The sequence below is a fragment of the Ahaetulla prasina genome, chromosome 1 (genome assembly GCF_028640845.1).
Source record: "Ahaetulla prasina isolate Xishuangbanna chromosome 1, ASM2864084v1, whole genome shotgun sequence".
Lineage (NCBI taxonomy): Eukaryota > Metazoa > Chordata > Lepidosauria > Squamata > Colubridae > Ahaetulla > Ahaetulla prasina.
Window position 1 is genome coordinate 252,205,354 of NC_080539.1, and position 18,377 is coordinate 252,223,730.

The following is an 18,377-nucleotide window of genomic DNA, read 5'->3' on the forward strand; positions in this document are numbered from 1 at the left end:
AAATCTTGTTTTATTAACACAAAGCAGAAATTAGCAATTTAGTTTAAAATAGTGGTCTACCATTTCAGCTAGAGCCAAGTATAACAGGCTGTTTTTTTATGTTGCTTAGCGAAGTGCAGTAGACAACCCTTAATTTATGATCACAGCTGGGACCAGAAATCAGGTTGTGAGTCATGATGGTTGTAAGTCGAGGCATCTATGTGATTGACCTGTTTTTTCAACATTTTTCACAACTGTCATTAACTGAACATGACAGTTCAGTTGTTAGGTGAACCCATTCTTTGGGTTTACCAAAGAAACCAGCCAAAAAAAGTCACAAATTGCAGTCATGCGGGATGTTTCAAAGCAGCTAAGCACTTGATATGCAGTTATGTAACTACAGGAGCATGTGTGTTGTGACATTTTACAATAGTTGTATTTTACGGACCATAAAGCACCCATTCAAAGGCCTTCATAACTCCAAATGGTTGTAAAACCAGTAGTTGTAAGTCTAGGACTATTAGAATATTACTCTAATATTATACACATTGAAATCAGCAAACCACTTTATATAGAAGTGCTATATTAAATGAATAATATAGCATATTTATTGAGACTGTAATTTAAAACGCAAGTAAGGCAAATTGGAATCAGTGAAATTTATTGCCAAGTCAATTAATATAGGACTTCACTTTGGAAACAAGATTATTCAAAATCCACTTAATGTTCATAATCCATTCTGAATTGCCATTTTTCACCTGCAGGCAAACTAATCTGCAAGACTTATAAAAAATATTGAAATATGTATAAACTATAGAAAGTATATGAAAGCATTATATGTGCTAAGTATTAACATACTTTTTGAAATAGAACACACACATTGGAAATAAATATTTGTTTTATTAACACTTAAAAGTGCCATTATCTATAGTCATTCCATAAGCTCATAAGGTTACATCCAGTATACCTTTGCACCATAACCTTTCCAGAATGAAATAACATGGAAGGAAAAAAAATCTTTCTTGTATTAATTCTTGCAGGTCGTCATGCACAATCGTTCTGAACGAAGATGTGTACCAGCAATATACACATTTCATAAAACAAAGTCATTTGGTCAAACACAAGATAATAAAAGCATGGCTTACTTTATATTTGATAAAGACCCCAAAATAAAATAAAAAGCCATTTACCAGCAGGAAAATAATGGATAAATACATACTTTAAAAAAAAATAAAAAATTATACATTTTGTACAAGCACTACAACAAAGTCCTAATGTGCATGAACAATGGAACAAACCACACCATACCAGGCCATTAGTACACTCTTTAAAAAAAAGAATACCAGTTTTATGTCGATTCTTGAGATCCCCAGTGCTCTATTTCCCAACCTTATAGTTGGTACGTCTTAATCATTAATAAAGATTCTTTCAAACTAGGTTGTCAACTTAAATTTAAACATTGGTATTCTGCTAGTACCCTCAATATGCTTTAATTTTCCCAGTACCAGAAAACAAGGAAAGATTTAAGGTCCAGAGGGAGACATAACATTCATTGTAACAAAAGGGAACAGGCAATAAAAACATCATCTGACTTTTCTAAGACTGGTTATGTGTCTCAATTTTTTCAAGCAGCTATAAATTCAAAGATTGCTTTCAGCTTTGCAGAGCAGCATTACTATTCTCTGTATCAAGGAAACACTTTTCAGGGGTTTTTTTGGAAAAAAGAGAAAGAGAGAGAGAGAGAGAGAGAGAGAGATACAATCCTTACAAGACAAACCAAACCATTGTCCAGCCAGAGTGTTTTAATATACAATTCATGTCCAATTCTGGAAATACAAATACATTTTGAATGGTTAAAAACAAAAATTAAAAAAATATTTTCTGAACATCAGCCAGCTGAAAATATATTTATCTAGTAAATTATCTTTCAAAGCTTTTATATATTTATCTAACTAAATGCAGTACCTTTAAAAAAATTATTTAAAAATGTAGAAATGAATCTGTGGAGTCTGTTGGAAAGAGAAAACACAGTACATTGAAGGCATTTTTGTATACCTTATTTTTGAAAGTTAGACATCTTTGCCACAACCCAAAGTTTACCGAGGCTTTGATGAGTGCATGAAGTTTCATGCAAGCAGTGTTTCTTAGTTGCTTCATATTTCTGAAAAGTTTGCATGCATTCTCATCACACATAAGTGAAACAATTTGGCATTTGGCCAATTTTCCACTCAAATAATGGTCAAATACTCAAAACTGAATGTGAAAAGACTTACATTAAAGACAGGAAAGAGAAAACTCAGTTAACTGCTATTTTAAACCAATTATGTTGCAATCTATTGCCAATATTTGATTGGTATATTCCAACAGTATGAAGTGAGCTGGAAAATCCTTGTTCACAAATGGAATGATTTGTGTGCATGTGGGTGTGCGTGCATGTGTGGAAAAAAGAGAGAATAAACTGCTTAGATGCAACCAAGTTGTTGGATTAGATTTACAATTTACAACTAGTAAGCAACGTTAATGTCCTGAGTTCCTCAACCAAGATAAAGCCAGAAGTTGACATACATTTATACTGAATTAGAAAATCCTCATACATTCAAGACAGTAGTACATTGCACACATACATTTTTTGCATACACTCTATAACAGTTGGTCAGAGTATTAAATCAGTGTACAAATTAAACATTTTCAAAAAATGTGCAAAAGAGTCAACATCGATAGAAAAAAATACCATTGTGTATTACGTTACAAACTGTGCCCAGCATTCAAACAGAGAGTAAAAACATTTAGAGAAATAAAGGGATTAAATAGAGAATTTGACAGCTGCATAAAAATGTACATTAGATCAAAAGGATAAGATTTATATATTATTATTCATAGCTTTTTGAAAAATGAGTCTGCCACTGACTTCCTCATATATAGTGACACTTGCTAGAGGTATGACAGTATGAACGTATCATAATTGTGGTAATCTATTTCTTTTTTACAGTTAAAAGTATCAAGTTTTAAACTGGTGATATTAGCAAAACAATCATAGAAAAAGCAAGCAACGTGAAATTGAGCTTTTAGACCCTGTTCCAAAAGAAAGCATTATATATTTTAAAAAACTGATTATGTGCCTGTTGGGTGCACATGTGCATACATGTGTGGGGTTGCATGGGGATAGATGGTATGTGAAGTTAATAAAATTGAATAATTCTAAACACGTTAACTCTGAATATTCCCATTATTGACATTACTTCATTTCTGAGGTTTCTCAAAATACAGACCCAGTAAACTTTGTAGGAAAGTAATTCTAATTGTCCCCCATTGCAGATTGTTAACACCCAGTAATATAAACCACTTCTCCCTTGTAAGTCAATCATTTAAGTTTGAATATGTCACAATGAAACACCGTTGGAAAAATTATTAGTTTTTGTGTGTTTGTGTTTAAGGGGAGAAACAAACAAAAAACTGTACTAGAGAGCATTTATATAATTCCCCACCTATTCCCAAAGGAATGTAATAGGTTTGCTATGTACATTCTCGTTTGAGATATGAAAAGTTTGCACTTTCAAGATAAAAATGCTGCTAAGATTCCAGGAGCTCTGAAATCTCAGGTTTGCTCACTTGCTTGCCTGTTTTTAATATTCATTGTCCTAAGACACCAAAGAGACTATGACTCTAAATTGTTCGGAATGATGAGACTGAGTATGTGCAATGTTTTAATTTGCTATGGCACAAGGAATACTTTGGCTCATTATACTAAGTCTCCTTTTCCCCTTAAGCTGTAAACTTATTTTCAGAATGTAATAATATTTGATTATTTATACCGAGGGGAAAAGATAGTACAGAAATACTTAGATGGAAACTACAATCCATCTCTAACCCATTTAATCTAGCTTAATGTGTAATGCCCACTCACAGGAGGGAAAGGGGCAGAACAAGAAACAAAATACATAGTTCATTTTTAAAGATAAATTGTCTTTTAGAATAAATATTTTCTAGGCAGAATGTAGCAAAATTTAAAATTAGCAAAATAAATAAAGTAATGGCCAAAAACAATCCAAATGAAAAATATAAAGTACTTGAATGAAAACTTTAACATTTACCCTGTATAATTTTAAAAGGACTTTGATGCTAGGCCAATATTCTCTACTTATTGTAAATTCCTACAATTTGACCTTTTATGCCTGGTATATTTATCAGGTCAATCAGACACCTCTGTTCACAAAGGAAGACATTCCCACTTTCTTATGCTGCAGCCCTTGTGTCCCCTCAAAAATATACCTTCAAATCAGGGACTTCTCAAGAACAAGGTCAGATAGAATATGGTAAAATGTTAATGGAGAAAGAAATCAGATTACAAAAAAGAGGATGAGACCTTGGAGACCATTTAAGCCAACTCCCTCCCCATGCAGGAATCTTGGCATAATCTCCCCATGTCTATGGATCAGTCTTTTTGTTCCTCTCAAAGAAATACATTTAATTTCAAGTCATTTCACATTCCTTGCCACAGCAATAATCACATATTATGCACATTGTTAAACCCAAATTAACAATAAAAGCAAGCTTCTGTCCTAAATTGAGATTTCATTGGGATTTTGCCTTCAATGTGTCATCGATTTTAGGAGCTAAAAGATAAGTAAAGGTAAAGGTTCCCCTCGCACATACGTGCTAGTCGTTGCCGACCCTAGGGGGCGATGCTCATCTCCATTTCAAAGCAAAAGAGCCAGTGCTGTCCGAAGACGTCTCCGTGGTCATGTGGCCAGCATGACTCAACGCCAAAGGCGTACGGAAGGCTGTTACCTTCCCACCAAAGGTGGTCCCTATTTTATCTACTTGCATTTTTACGTGCTTTCGAAACTGCTAGGTTGGCAGAAGCTGGGACAAGAAACAGGAGCTCACCCTGTTACACAGCAGCACTAGGGTTTCAAACCGCTGAGCTGCCGACCTTTCGATCGACAAGCTCAACGTCCTAGCCCCTGAGCCATCGCGTCCCTTTTAGGAGCTACACACATACAAATGAAATACAATCCTACTTTTTCATGTTTACAAAGTTTGTGAATCCGCTATCAAGTTGTCAAGATATGTTCTCTTGAGCTGTGACAAAATACTGTTCTATATGGGATTTTTAAAATTTCCATTTGGTTTCATCTACTATCCATCTATTAAGAATGGCATAATATAGTCAAAGCAGTCACTGACTTTACATTGTACAGCCTGACAAAAGAACCTGCCTCCAGCCTCTCTTATAAAAGATGCTGAAGTTTAGATAATTATCCTCATAGATAATAAAAAAAAATCTTCCTTCTTTTCTAAGGCAGCGTACTGTATGTTAAAAATGGTATAAGGACTGCTTATTAGATTTTTTTCACTAAGAAGAATTTGTTTTCCAATTTAAGACTGAAAAATTTGGAAAATCATTATAATTAACACACTTGTTTGGCAGATACTTGCATTCAAAATTCCTTCTGTATAAGCCAAATGCTCAATTTCATGGTTGATATAGACTGCAACATTTCCATTTCATTTTGTAATTATAATAATTAAAATAGAGTTGCTGTGCTTATATACAGGATCATTTGCCAGGTGCACATTTCTCTGCAGCCGTATGACTATTTTCACACGATCAAAGGGGAATCGGCGTGATCACAGCTGTGTGAATATTGCACCATTTCAAATATACCTTCCAAATAGTAATGGTCTTCATTATCTGCTACAGAATATGTCCAAAGGTCTGATTAATATAATGGATATGAGAATAAATTGCCCTAGAGAGTTAATGAAACCAATGATTGTTCTGATTGGGCCTATATATCATCCGCAAGTACAATCTAACCTAGTGGGTATATTTAGGATATACTCAATATATCCATTATAAAATATAACTCCACAGTTCAAAGGCCAATGACAAATACAATATATTTAAGCCAATGTTTAAATTCATTAAAAATATTTCTTTACTTTTGAAAAGGCTTCAGATGAAATTTTAGTCTATATTGTAACTGCAGCATTTTTCATTCTGAGCTAATTTTTCTACTTTCCACATAAAGCTAGATTTTGGATAAGTACCTTCATTTTCCCTTAAGGGCTATATCTACTTTACTTTCTGTACCCGATCGTCTCTGTCTCTCTCTCTCTCTCCCCCCCCCTCTCGTTTCAATTGGAATCTACATATTTTACACTGAACTAGCTCCCAAAATAGTATAGAGTAGTACCCGGGATCGTAAGGCTTTGATTCCAAAAAGACTGCATTTTATGACCCCAGAACACATTTAAATATCCAAAAGCATGGTGGGTATAATTGTAGGATATTACTGCTCAAGGAGCCACTTGGATTACATCTGTGCTGGGAGAGCCATAATAATAAATATATCCAGCACAACTTAGAAATCAAGGAAAGTTGCTAACAGCCACTAAACTAGATAAATAGTGCTTTTGGCTGTACCTAAGGAGTATAAAAGCTTTGGTTTTCAGTAATTTGCTAACATATACATAATAAGTACACAAACAAACCTGTACTGGTATGTTGACGGTAATACCTTTGCTTAAAAAACCTCTCACCTTAGAGATATACATTCAAGCATAAAAGTCTGTACTTCTCTATAGGTTCAATAAATTTCATTTTTAAAAAAAAAAATCAAATATATTAGAATTTTTTTGACCAATTTTCTTAAATGTCAGACACTACTGCAAAGTTGGTTGAAAGTTACTGAAGTTGGTTGAAAGTTACTGAAAATTACTGAATTCTACACTGAATCTGGACAATGGGAGGAACAAGATTTGTCCTTATTAAAGCTACATGGCATTAATAGAATACAAATACCGTATATACTCGAATATAAGCCGATCCGAGTATAAGCCGAGGTCCCCAATTTTACCCCAAAAACTGGGGTAAACTGGGGACTCGAGTATAAGCCGAGGGTGGGAAATGAGGCACCTACCGGTTGGGGAAACCCTCCCTCCCTCAGCTGAGAAGGCTGGCGGCTCCCCCGCCCCGCCCTCTCACTGCACCGGCAGGGCTTCAGTCCGGTAAAATGTGGAAAAAAAAAAAAACAAAACTCGAGTATAAGCCGTATATACTCGAGTATAAGCCGAGGGGCTTAAAAAAAAAAAAAAAACTTGAGTATAAGCCGTATAGACCCGAGTATAAGCCGAGGGGACGTTTTTCAGCACAAAAAATGTGCTGAAAAACTCGGCTTATACTCGAGTATATACGGTACTTTATTTGAAATCACATCTGATTTTCCTATTCAAAACCAATACTGTCGCTTGCTTTAAGCAAATACTTTCTTAAAAGAAAGCACCACTAAAATCATTCTCAGTTCACTTGAGCTGCTGATTATTCTAGAATTAAATAATCTGCATGTACGTAGAACTCCCTTATTGCAGAATTTACCAGTTCTAGGGTTAAGAATAAAGAATACAATCATATCTAAGTTTAAGTGCTATTAACATCTCTATTTGAAATTAGTGAACTTGGAATATTTTTAACAGCTTAGTTTAAAACTAATAACATACTTGGTTGGATAAAGGTTTAACATACTATCAGTATTTTTAAAAGCAAGACTTGCAAGTCTATATATAGTTATAACTCTGATAAAAATTATTGTTGCAAATACTCCCTAATTAATTTAAAAGGGAAAGGGAAAATTTATTATGCTACTTAGTAAGTGGTCCTATATGATTTGAACCTTTTCTGTAATCAATGTGCTAAGAAAATAAACTTAAGGCATAAAGATAAAGGCACTCAGATGTCTTTGAATGCTTTGTTAGTATAACAAGAACATTTTAATCCAACGTGTGTAATCCATACTTCTTAAAAATTAAGGAGTAAAGCTTATTCTAAAAATTAAAATTTCATCAGGGAGATCATCATGATCTTTTTTTTAAAGATTTTAGGCTTTCTAATTTATCAAAACATCTATTTTCTTAATCTAAATCCTATATATCTGAAGGTACTGGTCAGACTTCATGCCAAGCCTCCCTGTCACTTTCAAATTCATGAAAAATATCAGGCTTCAAGATGTAAAATACAAATAAATTCACCACATTAAAACGCTTAATTTAATTTGTGGTTTAGAAAAATGCTTGTTACGTGCTATGTGTATCTATGGCTGCTAGGAAGCTAGTGCTCCAAGAACTACCTTTGATGGGTGCCCCATGTCATACATGGAAAGAAAGAAATGAATGTTTGGATTTATGATTGGCACAACTATTCAGGATTATACCCAGAGATATAGCATCTAAGTATGACCCTGCATTTTTCTTTCTGAATTTTAGTTATGCTTCACACCTGGGTTTGAACCATCTGCAGTTTCAAAAATGATTTCTAATGCAGTTGGACACATATTAAAACTTGCACAAATGGGCTGAAAAATAATATACTGAATTATTTTTCATGTAGCAGAAAAGCCAGCTACACATTTTTTTTCATTTTTAAGACAAATAAAGACATGATTATGTGCTATATGTAGCTTATGTCTACTCAGCTCTGAGGGATATCAAACTTTCCCTTTAGTGTTTCCAGTTTCATTTTAGAATAATTATTTGAACATAACATATTCCCATACCATTTTCTCATAATCATTTTAATAATATAAAGAATATATAGACTTTGAAATATTATTTAATAATATTTATGAGAAAGCAGTCATTTGCAAGCTTTTGTTTCATGATCTTATATATGTTTATACTTTTGAAATTCTAAGACTAAAAAATAATAGCTTACAAATCACTGCAAACAGACACAATTTGTATTGGCAAACTTTGAAGGATTCTAAATATCACGTTAGATATTCAGAAACGTAAGTATTTTTATATTAGTGTTTTCTTTCTAGCTACATTGATATACTTATTAAAAGTTTCTAGTTAGGAGACTTTTGCCTATAATCACATAAACTGTCCCCAGCCTCATTTGTTGGAAGTCCAAGGAAAATGTAATGAAAATGATCAAAATTTGGCTTGAATTGTAATAGCAAGCTTGCTGTCAATTACTCTGCTTTTTGTTTTGTTTTGTAAACTTTTAATTACAAATTCATACCAAAAACTGGGTGTGTACTTCAATAACTACACGCTAAATTGCTGGAAACTGACCCTTGTGGTTTAAGGGTAAACCATTAGTAACTGAGCTACCTCCCTCCACTACAGCTGGTATTAGAAGTGTTTAGGAATCCTCTTTATATCTATCTTTTTTCTGAAGCACTTTTATATTGTCATTGTCAAGACAAAACACAATATTAAAAGAAGGCACAGCTGTCATTCTTACTCTGCTGGCATTTTTTCTCTCTCTCTCTTTCTCCCTCAGCCACACTATGGATGTGAGCAGCACAAAGTGCCCTGCAATCTGGGCAAGTTATCTACAATTTTGGACTCTGCCTACTTCCAAGATACTTCTTTGGACATTACAAGATTTTCTAATTCTTAACCTGCACTAGACATTATCTTTGAGATCACATTATTACCTTTTGGTAATAGAAGTACTGAGACTAAAGTTATGCAAATGTTTAAACAAAGCACAAAATAAAATGGAAATGTCACCTGCATTTTATGGGTCCCTAGTGTATCTTTAGCTCCCTAGAATAAAAAAATAGCATGGATAGAAATATCCCATGCTACTTCAAATATAAACACACTTAAAATATAGGTTTAGGGTCATTGTAATATTGTTCTGTATAGAAATTATATGTAAAATATACACAGCAAAATAAATCTTATAACTCAGGTATTTTGATAAGGATTATATTTTAAATTGCACATAACTTTAGAAAGGCAAAGGGCTATTGTATCGCCATTTTGTTTACCTAAAGCAACTCCTACACTCATCCATATTTGAACAACTTGATCACAAAATTATTCCTGTTCAGAATATATTAAATTCTAATTGCCTAAATTTCTGGGTTTTTTCTAATTTATTAGCAAAAAGTATTGCCTCTTACATATCTTGTTCTGCATGAATTTAAGCCATCTAATATCTTTTTTTTACTCCACATAATACTGAGTGGTCTCGTACCTGTCTACTCCATAGAATTATAGCCATTTTAAGGACCTTATTACTTTTAAACATTTTAGAGCTGTAGAATTTTGCAAATTTCACATTACTTCTCTCTTTGGGGATTCACAAATTCATGAGCTATTCTTATGCATTTGTTTAATAAATTGACAAAAGAAACAATCCTTTTCCAAAGTTCAGTTGGAGCACTTACTATTTTGTATAAAAAACATATTTCACACCCCAAATCAGGGACAAGAAGAAAGTCAACACTTTCTACATAATCATATTTACCCTCTGTCCCAGTTGTTACCACAGTATCATACATCACGTAAACATCAGACCTGTTGATAATCAGCCTATGACATGCCATGTCATTTTTGGTGATACATCAGGCCTCCAGACCCTCTAGGAGTTGCATAAGAAGACTCTCCTCTTGGAAGGCCTCTGGAGCCTCAGAAAATCACACAAGAATGCTCTGGGTGACTTTTCTGAGGCTTCAGAGACCCTCCAAGAGCAGGGCTCTCTTATGTGTCTTCCACAGAATGAGGAGAATCTAGAGGGGAGTCAAGACAGGCCTCTCTGACTGGGGGGGGGGGATGTGACATGCCAGCAAAGTCAATGTTAGCATTTTCTGAATTTTTGGCATGCCGAGCCTATCGCCCTCACTGTCCTAGTATAATTTTAAGAACTCATTGCTCTAAACTTCTAAACTCCAAAAAGGCATGGTGGGATAAAGCTGATCCAAGAGAGATTAAATTATAGCAGAAAAGCACCATAAACAGGCTGTTATTTATGAAGTAAAAGAGCAAGGAGAGGCAGCCAGTGATTCTATTCCAACAGTATCAAGTTCATGTTTTACAGCTGAAACAGGACTTTGTAAATTTGTTTAAATGTATAGCTGATTAGTGTTGCCATTTAAGCTAGAAATTTCTAGACGGAGTTTAATTCCTGTCTCCTTGCAAAAAATAATTTAAGGCTCTGCTTCAGATTTGGAGAAAAAAAAATCCAACAGCTTAATCCTATGCATATTTGCTAAAAAGAAAAAAATATCACTGCATTCAGTGTAACTTATTCCTTAATGCATTTAGGATTGTTGCTTTAGATACTACCTTCTAAAATAAGTGGAAGGTTCATTAAAACTGGTCTTCAAAATAAGTCTACACGAGCAAATATTTTCATTCAACAATTTTGAACTGGTGCAACAGTGCTGTCAGAGGTCACTCAGAGGCTGCAATGATTGTCTGACTGCTAGATTTTAAACATTTCAAAGCCCTGTTAATTGAGCAGAGCACAGAATTTTGATAAAACTATTAAATATACATATACACCTTGATAAATGTGGGAGGAGGACTTCTCTTGTGGTCTCTCCTTTTAATCTACTCGGGACCAAATGATGCACATGTTCACGTTTTACATAATTTGCATAGCTATAGCTTGATGGCAGTTTAGCAAATTCAGAATCTTACAGTGCTTCCTTACAGGGACCAGGAAAATATAGCCTGTACTCAGATGTAGGATAACACAGCTCTATACAGAACCATAACAGACTGAAGGGTTACAAGAAAGGAGTCATGACAATGATGATTCCTTTTTACATGCTATCGTAAATTTTAAGCACACCTTTAGAAAAATAATCCTGACCTCCTTATAGAAACATTTCTGTTATTTTCAAAAGTCAATAATTAAGACCCTTAGAAAACAATTAATAAGTTGTATTATTTAGAGATTTGCTCAAATTTTGTTCAAGCCGCATTTGCTTCTCCAATTTAAATTCTCTTACAACTATAGACTAATGCGTAAGCAATGTTCCATGTATTCTTAACAACATATGGTCAACTTCCAATAACAAAAGCCATATTTAATGGCTGCAGCTTATTGCTGCAATCAACAGGGCAGCAACAACACCAAAATGTATAACGCTAGGATTATTATTTGTACAATTCTTTGGTGGTTGTTGATTTTGGGATATTAAGATTAAAAGATTTCCCTAGTTCTATAAAAAATGGAAAAAATACATTTCTATTTATTGGTGATCTGCTGTTGAAATTACATTTTAGTTGGGGAAAGACTATATAGATTAGGGCTGCCTACTTCTCTTCAGCATGTCTAAGAGATGCTTTCCAGAAGTACAGGCTTTATCTATCTGAACTTATTTTAACAATAAATAAAGATTGTAAACTCAGGTTACCAGGTCATGATTAAGGTGCCAGGAGCATTATGTAAGTATGAATCATAAATCACATATGTACCTTTATATTGTATATGTAATTTATGATTCATACTTATGTAACTTATGTTTTATATGTAATTGTTGGTCAGGTTTAATAGCATCATTACAGTATCTATTTTCCTTCATATAATTTGACTTGCTTTGAACATTTTGCAGAAAGCCTAGGAAACAATTAATAGTACTGTTTACAATACCACTTCTGGAAAATGGAAGCATCTTTCCCATTTTCCTGTTACTTTTATTGTTTGATGTTAGACAATCCTAAAGGGCCAGTCAGCAAACATACATTCTACAATTCTATTGTTAATACATGTCCAAATATGGGTTGAAACAATTGGAATAATAATCCCAAATCTAATTATTCCTTTATTATTATTTAAATCAAAAGTAAAACATCTAAATAAATAAATTTAAAAAAACAACTGGGAGTGAAAAGGTCTTTTTTTTCTATCTGTATTACGTATTCCTTCTTCTTCAGCTGTAACTGAATTATATGGTATAGATACATATGGGAACTTCCAGATCTCATTCTACCAAATTTGCTTTTCCAATGCAAATTAATAAGGCATTTGCAACCTGCAAAGTTAATTCTAGACAGTCAACCCAGTGCAAGTTAGTCAGATTATGCAAAGGTGGTTCGACAAATAAAATATGCATCTCAGACACAGAATTCAGTTCAGCAGCAACAGAAAGAGAAACTATATATTGACACTCCTGCTCATTCTACCTTAAGTACTTTATGATAAAACTCACAGTAGAGGGGGAAAAAAGCCCTGGACCTTATAAAATATTTTAGGGAACCAGAAGAATATTTGGGACAGAAGAAAGAATATGGAACATATTCTTAATTAATATGAGCAGAATTATGTTGCATAAAATAAACTTCATTCTACCCATTAGACTCCTCACAGATCAACTGTTTCCAACCCTGAAAATCAGTTTGTTGCATGATATGTGGACGTTTAACTTTAGAGAAGTCTGATACTACAGCAATCTGTTTATCTATGATTCTGGATAGACAACATTAATGCACTAGCACTATTAAACAACAGGCTTCTTATCTTCAAAGCAGAAAACACTTATTTTGTTTACATTTTTGTGCTAATATGATGGTTTATTTTCCAAAATGTACCTTGCTCAGCAACCTGAGATTCTAGCTTCTAAATGAATTTCCAGAATCACAGATGAAACTTATTTCAAAGCTCAAATATAATTGAGAGCTCTTTGTTATCTATTTTTACACTGCAACCACTGGATATATACTGTTTTTCTGAAATCTGCTAGTGACATGTATACCTTCCCAGCCTTGGGAGTTAATTAGCAGTGCTTGCCAAGGGAATAGGGATGGGGAAAACCTTATACATGATTCCTGATGGTCCAAATAAATTCTTTACCCCCTTAAATAAGGAATGAATATGTACTAAAGTGCTTTATGCAAACCACATCAGTACATTACTGAAACAAAGGAGATTCTAAATGGGAAAAAGTCTGCATTCTAAATATGCAGAGAGATCTTAACAATTTTATATGAAAGAAAGAATCAAGAGAAATAACTTCTCCCTTGTCTTTTTTCAACTCTGTATAAAAAAAAGTGCAGTAAAAAATGCAGTAGGTGAGAGGGATTGAGGCAGGCCATCAGTGATAATGTGCAAATGTATGTCTCAGCAGTTCATCTGCAGATGGTCGCAACTTAGCCTCAGTAAATATCCGCTTTAGAAAATCCCGACCGTGGTCTGAGACGTGAGGTGGCAGCTGGGGATTGGTTGGCTGTGTGGCAATTTTAAAAATGGCAGCCATTGCTTCAAATTCTGCCCAGGGTGGCTTCTCAGTGAGCATTTCAACAACTGTACAGCCTACACTCCTGCAACAAGAATGAAAAGCAAATTAAAATTAAGAAGACTATCTGGAAAAGATAATCAAAGCATAATGTATTTTCCCATCAAAAGAAAAGCTTTTCATATCTCTATATTAGTTTCTGTTAAGATTTCATTTGGGTGGAGACAGTTTCTACTGGAAGAGGGCAGAGAAAACAAAAGTGAGGTGATTCAACCAATTTATTGTTTTCATTACAATGCCTAGAGCATTCATCACTTCCCTATTCTTATCCTCCAAAACTGTAGGAATAAACAACTAGAACACAGAAATAAGCAGGATTTTTTTTTTAATTTATCTGTTTCATACTGCAGTGGGATATTGTTAGGGACAAAATTCCATTCACCAAACAATTAGATCCAATCCTATACTAGCACAATTGTTCTGTATTTCATCCAGATGAATTTATTATTTTCAATTTGTAACAATTTTTCTGTTTTTTGAAAATCAGAGAAAGCTGCCCCCAGTTTAAATACTGACTGCTCTATTTTGAGTTTCTTCTAAAGCTGAATGAAGTCAGCTTTAATGACTGAAATATAATTTTACTACTGAACACATGCCATAAAAATAGCTTCTTCAGAATTTATAGTAGAAAAGACACTCACTGCAAGGTAATAAGAACATTTATGTCTGAAAAAATTCTTAGTAACACATTATTATTTCTTTGAAAACTGTATTATCCTATTTTCTTTAAGGTAATAATCCTGCATCAAAGGCTATGCCACTTCTTTTTCTCATAAGGCATACAGATTTTGCAACTTTCATGGTTTGTATCAGCCAGTAATGAAAAACTATAGAAGGAAGCAGACTCAGCTAGATAAGGTAGTAAAATTGGTGTAACAAGTATGACTAATGGGCATTCCTATAAAATGGCATGGCCAATATTTTCTACTCTGTAGAACACGAGCTGTTTAGAGAAAGGAATGTCCACATGACGACTCCATAAAACTGCTGTGGACATCACATAAAACGACCTAGTCTAAATGCCCTCCTCAGTTTGGCTTAGATAAACCTACAGAGATTGTTTGTCAATTTATGGAGACTTTCTAAATTGCCAATGATTAAAGATCTTTCTCTAACTTCTCTATCACTTCGGATGGCAATGTCCTAGAGCTATTGTTTAACATTTTTCTTTGCCTTAGAAAGTTCAATGATAGTTAAGGATTTAAACTACCATTATAATTAAACACCTATATTGGGCATTTTCTGCCCTACAACTCTACTAAATTTGAGTGTACAAATCAGGGATAAAACCAGACTGTTGATATTTCAACCTGAAGTAGTATATAATTTTCATAAACCAAATTCTGGTGTCTACTGTTATCCATCCCAGACCTAATCTTAATGCAGCATTGTGGGTATATCTAGGGGCTTCCAAAATAGTGTGCAAGAAATTATTTCCAATTCATTCCAGGTGAAAAATAATATAAGACTTGCCAAATATCTGCTTTTCTTCCGTATCCTTCCCCACTAATCACTTCTGGACTCATCCAGTATGGAGTTCCTGTAGCAGACTTCATTCCCGTACCAGATAAACAAATTGTTTGAAGCCGTTTGCTGGCACCAAAATCACCCAACTTAACATTGCCTGCAGAGTCACGAAGAATATTTGCTCCTGAAAGAAATATTAACAAATTGTGTAATTGTCCCTGCTTTGGATTAATAACAGCTATTGCTCTTGTAATCATATAGGGCGAGTAGAACCAGACACAAAGTAAGTACACTTTTTGTTTAATTGTTACTGTAATTTAGTGTACAAAAATACTATAGACAGACTGAATAAGTCAGTTGGTATCTGAAATAAATATGAACAAATCATGTAAATTGTATGTATATACTTTTAATTAGAACTCAGCTATTAAACAAGAAATTAAACCCTGACCTCAGGGAATCATAGTGGGCAATCTTTTCCCTGAGTTGTTAAAGAGCCAATTCAAAATCTGAAAACACAGACATTTCTTCAACTTTGACACCTCAAATAACATTCTAAACAGTGACTCATACCCACATTATCATTTATCTGGAACACTGTAATGTGATCTACATGGAGCTGCCATTGAAGATCATTCAGAAGCTTCTATTAATCCAGAATATACAAGTTGTTGGCAGGTAATAATCGACATGAGCATTAGATCTATGCATTGACTCTCCACTGACCCCTAGCTATTTATTAAACTTTACCTCAGGCCATCAGTTGATTGTCAGTGAATAATAAGTAATTTGCTATAATCAAAGCAAATCAAAATTAAAATCACAACATTAAAAAAAATGTTTCAACATTAGCAAACAAATAAAATATGGTCCTTTCTAATTTCAAATACCTTCTTAAATAGGAGTTTAAAATGTACTAAAACTAATCAAATGGGGTGGCCTGAATTTTTCAGGATGAGGGTTACATGTGACAGAGAACAAACATCTTTATGCCTCCATTTCCAATTGGTACTTAATACCTCAGCAACAGGTTATGCAGATCTTTAGGGTTAAAATTTGTATTGTGAATTGTACAAAGAAGTAGTCTCAGCCCTACACGGTGGGTAAGACCAAGCAACAGACACCAAGTAGACCCAAAGCTACTTTTATTAGAACAGCTACCATAATATAGTCTTGCAAGTTTAATGTGTTTCCTTTCCTCCCTCATTTATCTTCATGAAAAGGTATTCTTAAAGTGTTTTATTGTTCCCATTTCAAGTTGTATGGTTGAAACTTGTACTCCAGCCATAGTTGGACAAAATATTCCAGGCCCCCACCACAGCTGTCAGCTCTGCCATCTTTGCTATGCTCCACTAAGTTGCTGGTATCCTGCCATCAATGGGGGGAGGGGGAATAGTCATTTGGGGAAGAAGTGCAGGAGGAAGTAAAAGGAGGTAAAGGGGGGAGGGAATTGCATTGATAGAAACCAGACGTGTGAAAATCAGACTAATCCAGATGGCCAAGGTGACCCGGCCTGGGAAAGAATGCACAGCCGTTTCACAATGTGCCTGGCATCAAATCAGTTTCCAAAACATTGCACCAGGATGTTTTTGGATAATGATGGTCTGGCCAATGGGAGTGGGGAACACTGAAACCAGTAATCCTTATAAAAGTAACTATCACTTCAACCAAATGGAGTCAGGCTTGCTACTTGTTAACCAATACTATATTATAATATTAGTATTGTACTGTTATTGTATTGTATCATATATTAACAATTTTTCTATCACACTCACTTGAAACATCTACTTATTAAGTATTGAAAAAGTGCAGGAAAGGTTTTCAATAAAATGCTATTTTCAATAGTATACCAGGAGAAAAAGGAAACCAACTCTTCAAGTTTTAGGAAGCAATTTTTACAATTCACCAAGCAAATTTATAACAATGCCCCCATCAGTACCTTTAATATCTCTATGTACAATCATGTTACTGTGCAAATAGTGAACTCCTTCCAGGATCTGGCGAGTATACTTCCGAGTCACATTCTCTGTGAGAGCACCATATGCCTTCAACTGATCTTTAATTGAGCCCTACAATGAAAGAAAGAAACTTGCTATAGTAAAAGGTTTTAACAGAAGTTTTTAGAAGTCCACCATATAAAAGTTACAGCACATAAAACATTGATTGAATCCACAAATGCAGTTATTTTTATTTATTTGTATCTCACCTATTATTTTTACAAATAACTCAAGGCAATAAACATATCCAACACATCTTTCTATTTTCCCCACAACAATCCCTTGAGATCAGTTGGGCTAAGATAGAAAATGACTGGCCCAAAGGCACCCCGCTGGCTTTCATGGTTAAGGCTGGACTTGAACTCACAGTCTCTTACTTTCTAGCTTGGAGCCTTAACCACTAGAGCAAACTGGTCTTGGGAATCTTTCTCCATCTCACCTTAACTTGCATAGCACTAAATCCAGCCTACCAAGTGTGCAACTTCAACTTAGGGAAAATAGGATTTAAACTTTAAATCCAGATTCTTTCTGGAAAGCATTTCTTTTGATTCATACTAGAAAGATAACAGAATGCTACAAGTACCAAACTTGTTTATAATATTAAAAAGAATAGTAGTTAACTTAAAAATTATTTGTTTTCTTTGATCATGCTGATTTCTTTTAAGCTTCAGATATGCCCTTAACCTACTATCAGCCAAGCTTACTTTCACCAAGACAGAAATATTTAATATGGTGCTTCACACTTATGTGCATCTTGTTAGACAATAGATATGTGAAGAGCCAAATGCAGAGAGCAAAAACACTTTGCGGGATTTCAGAAATGTTGGTTTGTTGATTCTAATGAAAAACAGGAGAAGGTATTTATAGAAACTTAGTAGAAAAGCATTCATTT

General features: G+C 34.3%; 1 protein-coding gene across 2 annotated transcripts in view; it reads right to left on the minus strand.

Moving 5' to 3' along the window:
* Nucleotides 1-859: 859 nt before the first annotated feature.
* The window catches only part of MAP3K2 (mitogen-activated protein kinase kinase kinase 2), a 51,440-nt gene continuing 33,922 nt past the window's right edge, over nucleotides 860-18,377 (minus strand). For both annotated transcript variants that reach the window (XM_058195897.1, XM_058195904.1), the window contains 3 exons: nucleotides 17,428-17,557; nucleotides 15,495-15,672; nucleotides 860-14,046 (listed from right to left, as the gene is read on the minus strand). In XM_058195897.1, coding sequence (XP_058051880.1) covers nucleotides 13,821-14,046; nucleotides 15,495-15,672; nucleotides 17,428-17,557 — 534 coding nt within the window. In that variant the 3' untranslated portion in view covers nucleotides 860-13,820. The remainder of the gene's footprint in view (nucleotides 14,047-15,494; nucleotides 15,673-17,427; nucleotides 17,558-18,377) is intronic.